Genomic DNA, 15,780 nt, shown 5'->3' on the forward strand with positions numbered 1-15,780 from the left:
GCGTCGTTGAATAAACAAAATGTAAACAAAGTTTAACAGCAATGACACAGAGCACACACACATATACACAGCACAAACACACACACCATACACACACACACACAGCACACACACACACACACACAGCACACACCTACACACACTAACCCCACCAAAAACTCGCACTCGAACTATTGTTGCTGCTTTTTTTTCTTTATTAATATTATTTATGAGCCTGTGGTTGTATTTTGAATGAATGCCTAGTGGCAAGGTGTATTTGCCAACACACACTCACACACACACACACTCTCACACACACACACCTACACCAGCCTGGCTTGCCATCATTTACCGGCAGCAGCTGCTCAATTTCACAGCGCACACATTTGATTAACTTAATTTAATAGTATTTTGTTTTTGTTTTTTTTTGTTCGTTTTTGTTGTCACTTTATTTAATACTCGTTCGTGTGCTTTTTTGATATATTTGTTTGTTTATTTAATTTATTAGCATTATAAATAGGCACAGCTTGACGATGCAGGCCCAGTTTTTATTGCCCGTTCTGGGTCTGGGTCTGGGTCGGCAGAAAAGGGTTTTGGGGTTTTATTTCGTATTATTACCAATGCTCTCCATTTGATTCTTAATATGGAGCTTATTACAAATGGGATTGCGAATTGTATTTAAATTGATGGGATAAGATCCTGGTAAAGTTATTTTAACTGTGAAAAAAGCAACTGAGTTTTAGCTGGAAACTAGAATTGAAATTTGGAATGTAAGAAACTAGCTTCATTAGTTTAAATCTCATCTCAAATATTAAAGAGCCTCTTACTTTTTTAAATATAAAATATATAAAATAATAAAAAATAATTTATTTAATTTAAATTTAAGTATAAAATATATCATTTGATAGATTAGATCCATTACAAGTTACTTTTATTTAAATCTCATCTCAAATCTCTCTCTTTGAAATATTAAATATATAAAATAATAAAAAAAAAATGTATTTAATTTAATTAAATTTAAATATAAAATATATCATTTGATAGACTGAATCCATTACAAGTTACTTTTATTTAATTTTAAATCCACCCGCAAAAAAATCATGTTTCATGGCAACTCGTAAAGAATCTTTATCTTTATCTTTGCCTATATCCATTACAAGAGTATCAATATCAAAATGCACAAACCAGCCAAGCTGAAGCCTTAAAGCAGAACCTTTAGAAAGAACTGCCCTGCGAACAAAAGAAAGGTAAGAAAATAAATAAAATGTCGTCAATTATGTGCGTGGAGATGCGAGGCGACCATTGGCTAATGAGGACACAATTAACTGCACAATTGCCCAGCAGCAGCAGCAGGAGCAGAAGGAGGAGAGGCAGCTGTACAGACTGGACCAGGTCTACCTGAGATCCTGCCAAGTACTGTTGGCCAGAACACAGATAAATAACAAATCGTTTGACAAATCAGGCATGAAACCATTTTGGCAAAACGATAAACAAAAGCAACTCGGCTGCCGCTGCTCATTCTTTAATCACAAGGACACTTAAGGACGAACGGGCAGGATCAGTCTGCTCAGCTGCTGCGAGCGATAAATAAGGCGCAGCTTAGCTCATTGAAAGTCAGCACAAAAAGGAAAACTTCACTTCACTTTCAACGCCGCCAAGGATCAGATCCTTGCGGCTCGCTTTGAAATGTTACAAGTAAAAAGTATCGGGTATCGGATTGCGACTGTCGCCAACATGCTTACAGGGTATACGGGCACGCATACTATATCCTGTCGGAAACTGTTGCGGTGATCCTCGCTTCGCGATCGTCGTCGTCGTCGTCGTGTCATGCGATACTCTGCGTAGGCAGCGGCAGCGTCTCAAGTCGTCGCAAATTACCATAATTATCCTGGCGCTATGGCAGCCGTAAACAAAATGGCGCTCATTAGGCGCGCCTCCTTCAGCCGCGCCCACAACAATGGGCCAAGAGACAAGCGCGGCATAATTACTTTTGCGCTGACAACTTTTTGATGAATTAAATAATTTTTTAAGTGCGCCACAAATGATGCGCCTGATGACGATGCTGCTGCTAATGATAATGATAATGATAATGACAATGATGATGATGATGATGATGTGTTGAACACAGGCTGGAGGTTGTGCAGGACGACAAGCGGACTGAAATGAAATGAAATCTGACTTGAGCATCTGTTGAGCGGATTTAACTTGTTTAATTACCGTTGTATTCAGTTTTCCACTCTCTCATCCTCCCTCTCTCTTCCCCTCTCTCTCCATCTCTCTCTCTCTCTCTCTCGGTTGCCGTCAACAGTTGCGCTCATTACACGGCCAGCTCGTCAAAATGTGGGCAGCCTTTCAAGTGTATGTCCCACAACGCCTGCCCTGTCCCGCCCCCTTCTCTGCCCCCACCTCCCCCCTCCCTCCTCTCTAGGTAACTGCAAGTATAACTGTTGCCATTTTAATGCGCTCGAGCTCAAGTGTCGTCCCAAAATTGATTTTCATTTCATTGTTCGGCCTCTGAAGAGGTTCATAAAACTGCAAGCAAAATGGCAATGTGCTTGATTATGTTTGATACAAACACACACTCACACACACACACTCACACACATACCGAAACTGAGATACATTTACAAGGTGAAACTGGCTGCTGGCTGCTGAGCTGAATGCAAATACAGCACACACACACACACACACACACACAAAAGCAGGAGCGAGACGGAGGCGACACTCGACACTCAATTTCATAGAGCCAAAAAAAAATACGAAACTCAAAAGGCCACTTGATAAATTTCATATATTTATAGCCCGCAGAGTACCGCGCTGCATTTGCACACTGAATGAAATTCCTTGCACACACACACACACACACACACACACGAACACAAGGACATTTGGACGGGGCCCGCTCCCCAGCTTGGCCAAACACTTGCACAAATAAAAGATCTACTTCAACTTATTGAATTTTCGTTGATAGAAACAAGATAAAATGTGACATGGCAATAGCGACAGTTGAATACGCTTCTTTCATTGATAATGATAATGATAATGATTAATGCTAATGCTAATGCTAATGCTAATGCTAATGCTAATGGTAATGCTAATGCTAATGCTAATGCTAATGCTAATGCTAATGCTAATGCTAATGCTAATGCTAATGCTAATGCTAATGCTAATGCTAATGGTTATGCTAATGCTAATGCTAATGCTCATGCTCATGCTCATGCTAATGCTAATGCTAATGCTAATGCTAATGCTAATGCTAATGCTAATGCTAATGCTAATGCTAATGCTAATGATAATGATAATGCGAATGCTGATGTTAATGGTAATGCTTAATGATGATAATAATAATGCTAATGCAAATGCCAATTCTAATGTTATTGCGAATGCCAATGCTATTGCTAATGATAATACTATCGATAATTCGAATGATGATGCAAATGCCAATGCATATGTCAATGCTAATGCTAATAGTAATGTCAATGATTATGCTACATCTAAGACTTAAGCTAATGCCAATGAATAGCTAATGCTAATGCTAATGATAGTGATTGATGATAGCTCTAATGATAATGATAATGCTATTGCTAATGCCAATGGAATTGCAAATTATTTTGCTAATAAAAATGATAATGATAATGAATGTTGTTTTATACTTATTTGTCTTTTAGACTCTCCAGGTACTTAAACGAATGTTATTCAAATGCTTATGTCTGATAAGATATGCTTCCTTTTCTGAGATAAAGTCATATTTAAATGGCATAACAGCCTGGCCAGACAGAGTATAACGAGTTGCAGGTTGGCTGTCTTTTGCGCTCCCGCGCCCACAAAAGGCATTTGCATATGAGTTTTATGAAAGCTCCTTTGACAACGCTGACTGGGCCGCCTTTGTGGGCTGGTCCTCGACTTGCCGCATTTGTCAGTGACAAATCCGTTAAGTCGCGCATTTCGCTCATTACGACAATGATGATGATGATTATGATGATGCTGCTGTTATATTATTTGTGCAGGGAATTTAATTTTGACCCCACAGAATGGTAAGTGTAATCAAATTGCAACCCAAAAGCAGCAGCAACAGCAGCAGCAGCAGCAGAAAACTTGACGGCGATTTTATTAAATTTAAGTCCGTTGCACACACAATGCGACGTCCTGTGGCGCCACAGAATTATTAAAAAGTAATTATGGCACAAATTACGAGATATCAATACAGCATTTAGCTCCGCATGCGGCCGGGCCCGGGCACACAAAAGAGAGGTGAGCCGAGGTTCGGGGTACGTCGTTTAGGTTCAATTGGTTTGCAGCCGCACTTGAAATTTGTGCAAATCCTTTGGCTCACATCCTTCGCGAGCGGCTGCCGTTTCCTGTCTGCGCTGTCTGCGGCTCACAATGCGATTTCAGGCATTCTTCGGATTCGACTTCGACTTCGATGCGACTCGTCTTCTCTGGACATGTGCGCAACATTCTCTTTCCGCTCGCAATTTGACATAATATCAAGATTATTATTTTATTTCAACTACTGCTTCTTCTTGAATGCGCCGAGCTGCGGGACGCACTGATGCATTGTCGGGGTTGTTACATTCCATTCCATTTATCGGCCAGCTTCGGCCTCGGCTCGGCAAGATCAGTTCCCTTGACTTGCTGAGCATCAAAAAAGGTCGACAGCTTGTATACAACTATTTATAAAAGGCATCCAGATTATGTGTTACTTTGATGAATTGTTAATTTTGCGCTTCGATTGCGCAAATGTTCGCAGATCTTGAGAGGGCAATGAACCGAAATCAGTCAAACAAGTATTCAAGAGAACTCTAAAGAGAAAGACTGCACAAAATATACACTGCAAAAAAATATATCTCTAGTTAAGCCCTAGTTTTAGCCTAGAAACGTAGAGTAAAGTATATCTTCTTAATTAGTATCAACAGCCTGGGCTAGATAGCCAGGTCCGTCGATCTGTTTCTATCCATGCTAGTCTCTGAGTTTCAAGCGATCTCATTGAAACCTGGCATAGATCTATTGATTTTTATAGGCTGCACATATATATCGGAGTAGGTCGGAACGCACTACCCTCTCTTATAGCTGCCGTGGGAAGTAAAAAAATTGAGTCCATAATTTGTTCTTCTTAGGAACTATTGCCAAGAAATTATTTGAGTTGTATAAAGGATATATATATGGCTCCAAAAATGCATAACTTATCTCTATATATACAACTGTATTGTCCTTACTGACTGACTGACTGATTCATAGAGATATCTACGTATATAACTTCTTTATCTTTATACCAATTTGGTATCTGGGAAGGGTATGTAATCTCCAAGTTCGATTTCCTTTCCTTTTTTTCTCCATATAGATCTATTCCTTATCCCCAACTCTATACTTAAGTACCACAAATTATTATATCTATATATTCCGACTCTACAAATATACCTATATATCGTCAATATACCATATAATATCGATGCTTTTAATCTATGGGAAGTACTGTTAGATTCGCAAAATATATGCCCCATACTTTTTTTATAGATATTTGATCTGAGGCAACTTTTCTTTCTGATTTTCTCATTATAGATCTATACCTTATCCCTAACTCTATTGTATATAGTATCTATTAAATACCACTATAATGGTATTTAATCTGAGATAATATAATGATTCTTTCCAATTTATCTCAATAGAATATCACAACTCCTTAACCCTAACTCTAACTGTTAAGACTTCGAAATTCCACAGATAAATCTTCTTTATATTCTATATATCTATATATCTTCTATATTTTGAACTAGCCCTAACTTATCTTCATTTGAATTAGTTTAAACGCAGTTTTCTTGAGTTTGATTTATTTGTTTTCTTAAGATTATTTTTAATTTACACATTCGTATTAACTAGTTTCTATGACACTTGCAGCAGTTAATTAAAGATTAGTTTCTTATAAGTAGGCAATATTTGTGGAAATACTTATTTGCAACACAAACAGAAAGTTCCATTTCCTTATTCACTTATTGGCTATGCTATATATATATATATACATGTGCACAATCCGTCCATTATATCACCACAAGGGGGGGAATTCATGTTTGCGAATTCGAGCGTCGAGCCGGTTTAATTCTCTGCCGCTGGTTCAGTTCAGTCTTCGCTCTTGGTTACCACGGAGACGGGCGTGGAGGCGTTGCTGCTGCCGCCGTTGGCGCTGCGCGGCGACTGCGCCGCCGTCGAGGTGAGCGTCAGGTCGCCAGAGATGAGCGTGGTGGCGCCATGCGCCAGCTGGTGGGGCGCCAGCGAGTTGGGGCTCTCGCGCGGACTGCTGTTGCTGCACGGCGGACTCACCTGCGCCGACGACGACGGATGCAGCGACAGATTCTGCGGGTAGCCGGCGGAGGCGGCAGCCGCAGCCGCTGCGGCGGCGCCGGCGCCAAAGATGCCGTTCAAATTGCTGAGGCCCATATACTGGGAGAGCAGCGTATGGAAGTTGGGCAGCTTGTAGTGGGGCGGCATCAGCTGCTGCGGCAGCAGGCCCGGATTGAAGTGCTGATGCAGCGCAAAGTGCGGCGGCCAAAACTCGGCGGGCAGACCGCCCGGATGCCCGGGCAGGCCGTGCGGCGGCAGCGGTATGCCCAGCGGAAACTCCGGCAGACCTGCGGGGAAGGAGAGAAAGCGAAAGGGGGGGGAGAGCATTAGATTTGGGCGTCGACACATTTCTAATTATGTTGCACACGCAATTTGGTAATTTGCTTACCTTGGTCGGGCAGCAGATAGCCGGCCTTGTCCTGATTCATAAACTTCTCACGTTTACGCCATTTGGCGCGCCGATTTTGGAACCACACCTGCAACACAAAATGGACAAAAGTTGCAGTTTAACAGTTTCATATGCAAATCCTCGCCAACGTCTTTTGCAATTGGCCCCAAAACAAGGTGTGAAGCCCAACGCAAAGAGCTCATCAAATGCCTAGCATTGCCCTGCATACACTCAAAAAAAAAACTAAGCACATAGTGGAACAATTTTTTTTTAGTTTAAAGCAATTTCTGTTCCTTAATAGATATTTTCTCATATTTAAAAAAGTTGAAATAAGATTAAATTAAATTAAAAAATATATATATATACTATTTGCATCTTTTCCCATTTCCTTCACGGAAAATCTGTAAAATTGATCAACTTTTCTTGAATTTATCTAGGGAATTATTAGGGCCAAATTTTCACCCCACAATACACAATTTTTATTTACTTAGAGTTTTAGAGCAATTTCTGTTACTTAAAAATTTTAAGTTAAAATAAACTTTCTCATATTTAAAATATATAAAAAATTGTTTAAAAATATAAATATTTAAAAAATATTTTCCACTTTGGCTGACAATTTATGAAAATATTTTCTACTTTCCATAAAAAAATGTGGCCACTTTTTAGAAAATATTTTTTCTAATTTTTAAGTATTATTTTCTACTTTTTAGATAGGAATAATCTGATTTTATATAAATACTTTCATGATTAATAAACAATTAATTCTGATATAAAGAAAATTTTTTTTTTAGCATTTTGCCTTAAAGAAAAACTTGCCACATTTCTGTTTTCTGTTTTTCTGTTTCTACTTTTAAATAAATTTGAAAAACTATTTTCTGTTATTACTTGGTACTAAAAAATAAACGCATGAAAAATAAATCAATTGCTGCTGTTTTTTTTTTCTAAGTGTCTCTCAAAACCAAACCCAATGCCAAGCTGAGTCGGAGTCTGAGTCGTTGTCATAATCGGAGTCGTGGCCGGAGTCGTAGTCGTAGTCGTAGTCGGAGTCGGAGTCTGCGTCTGCCAAATACAATGGCATCCAATCGGAAGTGTGCAACTGTGATTTGTCCTGGCGCCAGGCAGAGAGTGCGAGGCGTGAGAGAGAGAGGGAGGGGGCCGAGGCTGGCCCCATGCATTTTTGACACTTTGCGCAGGGGTTGTAGCTGGCATTCACTGTAAGGGAAGGAGGGAAACAGGGGGAGAGGGGGGAACTGTGGCACTTCCGGCCGTCGACCTGGGCCGGAACAGTGGAAGAGCTGTCTCGTCTTGGTCTTGGCATGTATTAAGAAAATTAATTGTTTGTAAATTGAAATCACTTGACAACTGTGCACGGCTCGAAGAGGAGTGTGCAATTATAGACACCCTGTATTTAGCTGCTGTCACACACACACACACACACACACACACACACACACACAGTCGCACTCGTCACAGCATCCTTCGTTGCAACAACAATGCGTGCAGCGGAGCGAGTAGTAAATTAGCAACGATTTCCTTGCAATAATTGCTGCCAATTATTGTCCTGTGTCTGTGCATGCCCCACACCCCTCCCCCCCCCCCTCCCTTGCCACCTTCCATGTGTGTGTGTGTGCAACCCTTGTGATTTTGTGCGCAATTTAATTGTGAGCTGCGCAATTATAATGCGGCTTTGGCCAACAACCTAATGCCACTTTTCAGGCCCAACCAAGCCGACCAACGAGCTGCTCGTTAAAGTTGAATTCACGGATATCCTGACCACATTTATCGCACATGTGCGATCAGCGCCAAGATAAAGCTACAAAATTAAATATTCGACAATAACTAAATGAAGTTGAGTCCAAAAGAATGTAAGAAAGGAATCTTAACATTTCTGGAGCATAACTCGTGCATTATCAGAGCTAGAGTGAATAAAATTGCACTTTTTAGATAAGTTCTTGCAAGTGCCTCTCTATAAGAGACGTATTTATGGAATAACAGTCTTGGGCGTTCCTATCTACACGCATTTCTATGCCATATTTATGCCCTGAGAATTTCATAAAGATCGGACAATAAGCTCCGAAGTTAAGCAAGACTGCATTTGCCATATATAAAGTGGGATTAAGGCAAAAGAAGCATAAGCATGTTTTTACTTGTTTGTTGCTACTAAGATTTCTTTTAAACAAATTTGGGATTTAATAGTGTATATAGAATCAGGTTCGGGGCATCCCTCAGTCAGGTATAGGAGGACATTTCATATAGTTCCCCTTAGAATAATCTATCGAAACTGAGTTTTTATATGGCCATATATGAAATCTTGTCAAAACATGTCTGGCAAATGGAAATATTCTTCATAGCTCACATAACGCATCAGATTTGAGCTCTTCAAACTCTTTTTCGCTGGCAGAGCTTAAAAGCATTAACAGACTGATTTGTCATGCAAAATGCGCTTAACAAAATATGCTTTTTTTACCGCTAAAAAAAAAAGTATAAATCGAAAAATCGTCAAGCACAACTCCCATTTGTTTTTCGGGGGGAATGTGAACTGTTTGTACATGCCTCATGCAAATCCCAAAATAATTGACCGCTCATCAACCCCTTGCGACACGGCAACAAAGTATCTATCAGATACTAGAAAAAAACAAACAGATAAAAAAAAGCGAACAGCTCTAAATCTGTTACTATTGAAGCGGGAAGTGAAGTGGGACTGGAGAGCATGACGTCTAACGTATGTGAATCAATGACCAATTACGCTTAATCTGCCAGCGGATACACAAAACGTGAAACGTTGAACGTGGACTAAAAAGGAGGAAAGGGAGGACGAGTGATAATCCCTCGGTGAGTGCCAGGCGCTTGGGTCAAGTTGTTTTACATTCCTTTCCTTTTTTGTTGTTGTTGCTGGGAATATCTCTCGTATCTGTCAACTGACAGCTCGAGTGCTTGAAAGCATTTCAACTGAAATCAAATTGCGCAAGGATCGAAACAAGGATCGTAGCCCAATTGCCTGTCTGTAGCCAAGTGTGTGTGCGAGTGTGTGCGTGTGTGTGTGCTTGATTGTTTACCCAAAAGTAGAGTTAATAAAAATACCAACACCCAACAACTCTGGCTCTCGCCCTGCCAAATGTAATCATTCGGAAAATCACAATATCTAATGTCCTTTAGCCACCCCTAAGGCAGCAACCCCCAACTATGCGTGTGACCCTGTCCCTGTCCATGTGTGTGTGTGTGTGTGTGTGTGTTTGCCTACAAAGTGTGCACTAAGTGTTTAAAAGACCATTTACAAATTAAGTCCTTTGATTGTTAGCGATTTTTTGGGCCAATTACAATTTCTATAAACACCCCAAATAATATACTTAGCGAAAAAAAAACCTAAGTTTGTTGTCAACCCAGCTCGAAATGACTTCAACTAAGCTCAAAACTTTTAATTTAAGCACTTTTTTTTGGAGTTCAAATACAAAATTTCTTTAGTTAACCCGCTCATCAAATATTTTGTGCTTAAATAAAGCTTTGTTTTAAATTTCTCGTTCAAACTTTCTTAAGTTAAGCACAAATATCTTATTTTGAGAATTTTTTGTTAATGTTTTCTATCAGATGTAGTAGAAGTCTTTACTTACTTAAGTCAGACTTAAACGAAGCTAGTTTGTCATACAATTGAGCTCATTTTGCGCTTATTTCAAGCATGTAAAATCTTGTTTTAAATTCTTTGGGCTTGCTTTCTAGTTTTTGTTATCTTCAGCAATTGATATTCAAATCAGTATCCAACTTATTTTCATACTTTGTGCTTAAAACAAATCTTGTTTACTAGTTGAATTCAACTTGCTTTAAGCCTACAAAAGCTTGTTTTACATACTTTGAGCTTAAAACAAATCTTGTTTTCTAGTTGAATTCAACTTGCTTTAAGCCTACACAAGCTTGTTTTACATACTTTGAGCTTAAAACAAATCTTGTTTACTAGTTGAATTCAACTTGCTTTAAGCCTACAAAAGCTTGTTTTAAATACTTTGAGCTTAAAACAAATCTCTTTCTCTTGTTTTGGTTTCTTTAACAATTCAACTTATTTAAAGCCTGCAAACGCTTGTAATAAAAATTTTGTGCTTAAAACAAATCGTTTTCTCTTGCTTTTACCCCTTAAAGAATTGGTTTTTAAATCAGTACTCAACTTATGTTAAGCACATGCCAAAACGAAATGCACTTGAAATTGAGGAAGAGCAAAACTCTTGAAATTGCCTGCCAATCGTTTTGGCAGCTTCGCGCCTGGCTTTTCGCTCAGTGTAAGCCGCTTAGCTTTGTGCGCTGACCTGCCCGTAAATAACTTAAGCCGTAAATAATTACATAATCAGCAGCGAAAAAAATACTCAATTGAGGCAATCTAACAAAAATGTAACTGGTTGATTTACCTGAACGCGTGCTTCGCTCAGGTCGAGCCGCATCGCCAGATCCTCCCTTGTGAACACGTCCGGATATTGTGTCTTCTCAAAGGCGCGCTCCAATTGATGCAATTGAAATGTTGTAAACGTAGTGCGAGATCTGCAAGTCACACATAAAAAAAAAAACACAGACAAGCGAGAGGGTAAGTCGATGTTGTTGATAACAATGAAATTGTTTAGTTGCTTTCTAATGGGCCCAACAAAGGGCCAAATACGATTTTATCTGCTAAGCGGCTTGTTAACAAGGATGTTCAAGGACTCTGACAGATAGATATATTTATATGTATTTATATGATTACCTGCGAACTTTGCGCGGCCGCTCCATGTCGCCCAGATCGTGTCCATTGTTGAGGCTCGAGGAGAGCTCGTCCTCGTTGTCCACATCCAACCCGCTTTCCGTATTTGTGGGCGAGTCCTCGCGCTTGCCAATCATTTGTTGTTGCTGCTGCTGCTGTTGTTGTTGTTGTTGTAGCTGTTGCTGATGTTGCAGTTGTTGTTGCTGCTGATGTTGCTGCTGCAACAAGCTGTTGCTGTTGTTGTTGCTGCTGCTGATGTTGCCCGCGTGATGCAGGTGATGTATGTGATGCGCGTGCGTTATCAGCACCTCGTTGGGTGTTTCTGTTAAAAAAAAAATCGCAGAATTCAAAATAAAATTAACTTTAAAGTGCACTTCAATCATCAAGAGCGAAATCCAAAAGTTTGCCAAATTGATTTCGAGTGGTTCAAAGTTTGCCGATTCGTGTTTGACTTTGGAATAAAATTCGTACGAAAAGCAAAGCAAATGGAAAACCAAACAAAAAACAAAACAAGGCGGAAGAGGGGCTAAGGGAATGCCGCAGCGCTGATACCCTTACATGTGAAGGATTTACCAGTAAATAAAACTATTTTTGAGCAATCTCTAGCTTTTAAAGTTTTCATTAAAATGGACGAGAGACGGATATGGCTAAATTCGATTCCTTTTGTTCCTTAGAAACTAAATTTTTCTTGATGTACAGCAAATTTTCAACAGATAATCCTATGGATTCTATTTGATGTACATCTAGTTTTCGACTGATCAATTTGATAAATGATATTTGATGTACATAAAATATTAGACTGATCAATTGTAATAAACCTAATCGATGTACATCAAAGTTCGCTGATGTACATCTACAATTTACATATACAAATTTTAGTCTTATAAAGTTCATAAAAGCTATGTTATGTACATCAAATTTTAGACTGATAAATTGTATGAAGACTCTTTGATGTACATCAAATCTTCGACTAATAAATTTTATAAAAGTTTTTTGATGTACATCAAATTTTCGACTGATACTCTTGATTTTATGAAACCTCTTTGGTGTACATCAAATATTCAACTGAAAATTGTATAAACAAATATCAAATAGCTTTTATACAATTTACCAATAGATATATATAAAGAGAGAGAGAGAGAGAGAGAGAGAGAATATATATATACAATTCCATGCGTTACATATACGCTTCCAATATTGCAATACCCTAGGCAAGTGTATATGGAAAACGTGAAATAAAAATCAAGTTGCGCTGCGGCAGCTGCGAAAAAGCGAAATTCATTGAATTGCAACTGAAGTAGTAATATCCTGATATATCCTCGCTGATTGAATGTGCCGTCAACTTTGCCAACTTTAACCCCCATTTAAAGCTCTCAAGTGCGCTCACGAGTGAGTGTGTGTGCGAGTGTGTGTGTGTGTGAGTGTGTGTGAGTGTGTGTGAGTGTGTGTGTGTGGCACGCAATTCGATTTGGCAATCAATAACAAATAATTATGAGCTGCAGCGAAAATTTTTAACTTGAAGTTGCCTTTCTTTAGCGGCAACAGTTGCCAAAAAAAAAAAAAGCTGAAAACAACCCCTTGAGCCCAGATCCTGGCAAGTCCTTTCACACGGCCCGACAACGTGTGTGTGTGTGTAACATTTTTCTAGCAGAACATGTAATCAAATTTTAATGAACCTCAAATTAATAATATGCACAATGACGCGGCAGGACGAGGCAGGACGAGGCAGGAGCACGCACAGCGGGGCATCGTGTAGTGCACAGGATTCGGCTATTATCCTGATCGTTTGGATTTGGTAACATTTATGCGCCGCTTGTTGTGGCGAAAAAGGTAATTTTCCCTCGAAAGCGGGGCATCAAATTACGGCGCCGAGGACACATCGCGATTGAGCATGAAATTGCGCCAGCTTTTCCAGCTCTATATATCCTGGCTAAATGTCCTGCGGTGCGGTGCACGTTGTCACAAATTGTAACCTTGGGTGCTCCGCCTCGTCCGCCTCATCCTCCTCTGCCTCATCCTGCTGCTGCTGCCCATGAATGTCAATCTGAAATCTAATTACGGGTCTAATGATGGCAAGCGTCTCATTACGGCCGTCCTGCTGTCAGGATATCAATATCGTGATATGTTTTGATTTGCGCTCGAGTGTTCCCATTTTTTAATACTCCTCTCTCTCTCTCTCTCTCTCTTGCTCTCTTGTCGCGTAGCGCGGCCACGCCCACAACACGCTGCACAACAACGTAACGCCCCATTGAAGTTGAGTGTGAAACATGGCCAGCTTTATGTAGATAGCCGAAAAACTATGGTCATGTCCTCGTGTCCTCGTGTCCTCGTCCTCATTTGCATATGATGAAGACATCCACAGACAACGATAGGCGGTCCTTTTGATGTGGTTTTGCCATGGAGCACGTTGCCTCTCCAGTTGAAGAAGCAGAAGAAGAGCTGCCAGTTAAAGCGACTCCACAGGAGTGTGGATACTCTAAAGCGACTCCACAGGATTCTCTGCGGGCTTTTTATTTTTGGGTGTGTAAAAGGTTGCTCTACTGAAAAGGTTGCTCTACTAATTGCAATTTCTGTTCAAGGAATACTTGGAATACTGCGGCAGGCAGTTGACAAAAGGAACGAAAGGGAGAAGAATTGCAAAAATTATAATAATATAAATTTATAATAATATTCAAAATAATATTATTATTACCATTTATACCTATTTATTATATGAATATCCAATGAATGCTGCCAGAAACTATTTATTCCCATTTTAATAAACTTTGTCTTAATTTATTTTTAATGCCTTTTCAACTTTTATTTGACTTGAAAGATATAAGCTTCGGGGTTCAAACTCCCAAAAAGACGGAAGAAGGCAATTTAGAACCTAGAAAAGATATCTGCAGCCAAGCTTTTAGAGAGAGGTTCGATTTTAAGAGGTTCAGGTTTAAGGTTCGAGCTCACGTAAATATTAAAGACGAAAATTTTCAGTTGAAATGAAATCTAAACCAATCAAAGTAGTTTTTTCCATATATAAAATATATATTTCAATTTAGACAATCAATTGTTGTTGTTCTTTTCATATGAAAAGTTGCATTTGGAAATATTTGACCGAACTTTCAAAGAAGCATTGACTTCTATTTGAACTTCCATTGAAGCCTTAAGTCTTAGAATGAGGTTCGAAAAGAGAGAAGGCGATTATTTTCATTTGAAATAATAGTTTAGGCAACTTTATATTACAAGAAATTTCCTTATAGCATATAAAAATGGTGTCAATTGATTATATTGATCCAAGTTTTTTGCTATTGTATATATTATAAGTTGCATTTAATATCATTTGATCAAAAATTTAAAAAGCAAAGACTTTTATTGCGCTTTAAGCAACATTTGAACGAAATTTTAAATGGCCTAGGTTTCTATTGCGCTCTTGGCGCAGAGATTTGAACCAAGCGCTAGTTCGAACTCGTCTAAAAAGTTTTGTAATGCGTTTAACGAAATTCTATTATTGTTTAAAGTATAAGCTATATCTTTTAATATAATATATATATAGCCAAAGATAGAACTTTTTAACTATTAAATCAATCTGCGATTCGAACCAGCACTTTCTTTCTATGTAGTTCTATGCAATTGATTGACTTAAGAACCTTTTTTGAACCCTCAACTAACTTGACTTGGCTTCGATCACCGACGGCAAACGCGATTGGCTTGGCTCAGTCTCTATAGCTAGATATAGCTGTTTTGTGGCTAAAACTTACCGCTGCGTTTGGTTTGATGCTGATTGCCTAGGATCTGATCGATGCTGTAGACGGCGCGCGGTCTGGAGACGGGACTCTCGGGCACTGGACGCATGGCTGGCGGCATGATGGGATGTTGTTGTGTTGTCGTTGTGCTCATCATCATCGCGTGCCAGAACACAACAGAACCAGAACAAACAGTTCGAAACAACAGCAGCTGCTTAATTAAGCTCTGATCTCTTTTACTTTTACTTTGGCTAACAGCGGCGCGCGACGTGCATCTAGAGGCGGGTTTTGGGCTTTTATTTGTCGGTTTTATTTGGCCACAAACTATGAAAACGCGGCACGCACAAATATTTTGTTAACTGAATTTCGATTTTGGTTATATTGTTTTGGCTTTGCGGCTGACGGCAACGAACGAATTTGACACGTACGCTGGCGGCGATCAACAACCACCGACTGAGCTCGGCGACGGCTCAGCGAGGGCATTAAATACGCCGGAGAGGCGGGTGAGGGTGGGGGGAGGGCGGCGGCAAGTGAAATGGGCGAGGCAGACTGCCGCTGCTGTTATCCTGCCCGTATATCCTGGCTGCAAGTCTGCAGCCGTCTCGCTTGCGCAGGGTTGTTTGTGTGCACAGGTAATC

At 39.7% G+C, this 15,780-nt stretch overlaps 1 protein-coding gene across 1 annotated transcript; it reads right to left on the reverse strand.

Annotated features, from left to right (window-relative positions):
- Positions 1-5,911: 5,911 nt before the first annotated feature.
- On the reverse strand, positions 5,912-15,367 carry hbn (homeobrain). The gene is made up of 5 exons (XM_064692848.1): positions 15,158-15,367; positions 11,424-11,742; positions 11,095-11,224; positions 6,704-6,791; positions 5,912-6,602 (listed from the first exon to the last, which is right to left on the reverse strand). The coding sequence occupies exons 1-5, from the start codon at positions 15,300-15,302 to the stop codon at positions 6,094-6,096; spliced, it is 1,191 nt and encodes a 396-aa protein (XP_064548918.1). The 5' UTR covers positions 15,303-15,367; the 3' UTR covers positions 5,912-6,093.
- Positions 15,368-15,780: the final 413 nt, after the last annotated feature.

This window comes from Drosophila montana, unplaced genomic scaffold (genome assembly GCF_035044405.1).
Source record: "Drosophila montana isolate Dmon_TW-CO22-7 unplaced genomic scaffold, ASM3504440v1 contig_3657_1, whole genome shotgun sequence".
Classification (NCBI taxonomy): Eukaryota; Metazoa; Arthropoda; class Insecta; order Diptera; family Drosophilidae; genus Drosophila; species Drosophila montana.

Coding starts and splice junctions, on each gene's coding strand:
- hbn (XM_064692848.1), bottom strand. CDS start 15,302: ATGATGATGAGCACAACGACAACACAACAACATCCCATCATGCCGCCA. Junction 6,792..11,094: donor TGAGCGAAGCACGCGTTCAG/GTAAATCAACCA, acceptor TTTGTGTTGCAG/GTGTGGTTCCAAAATCGGCG. Junction 6,603..6,703: donor CTATCTGCTGCCCGACCAAG/GTAAGCAAATTA, acceptor CCTTCCCCGCAG/GTCTGCCGGAGTTTCCGCTG.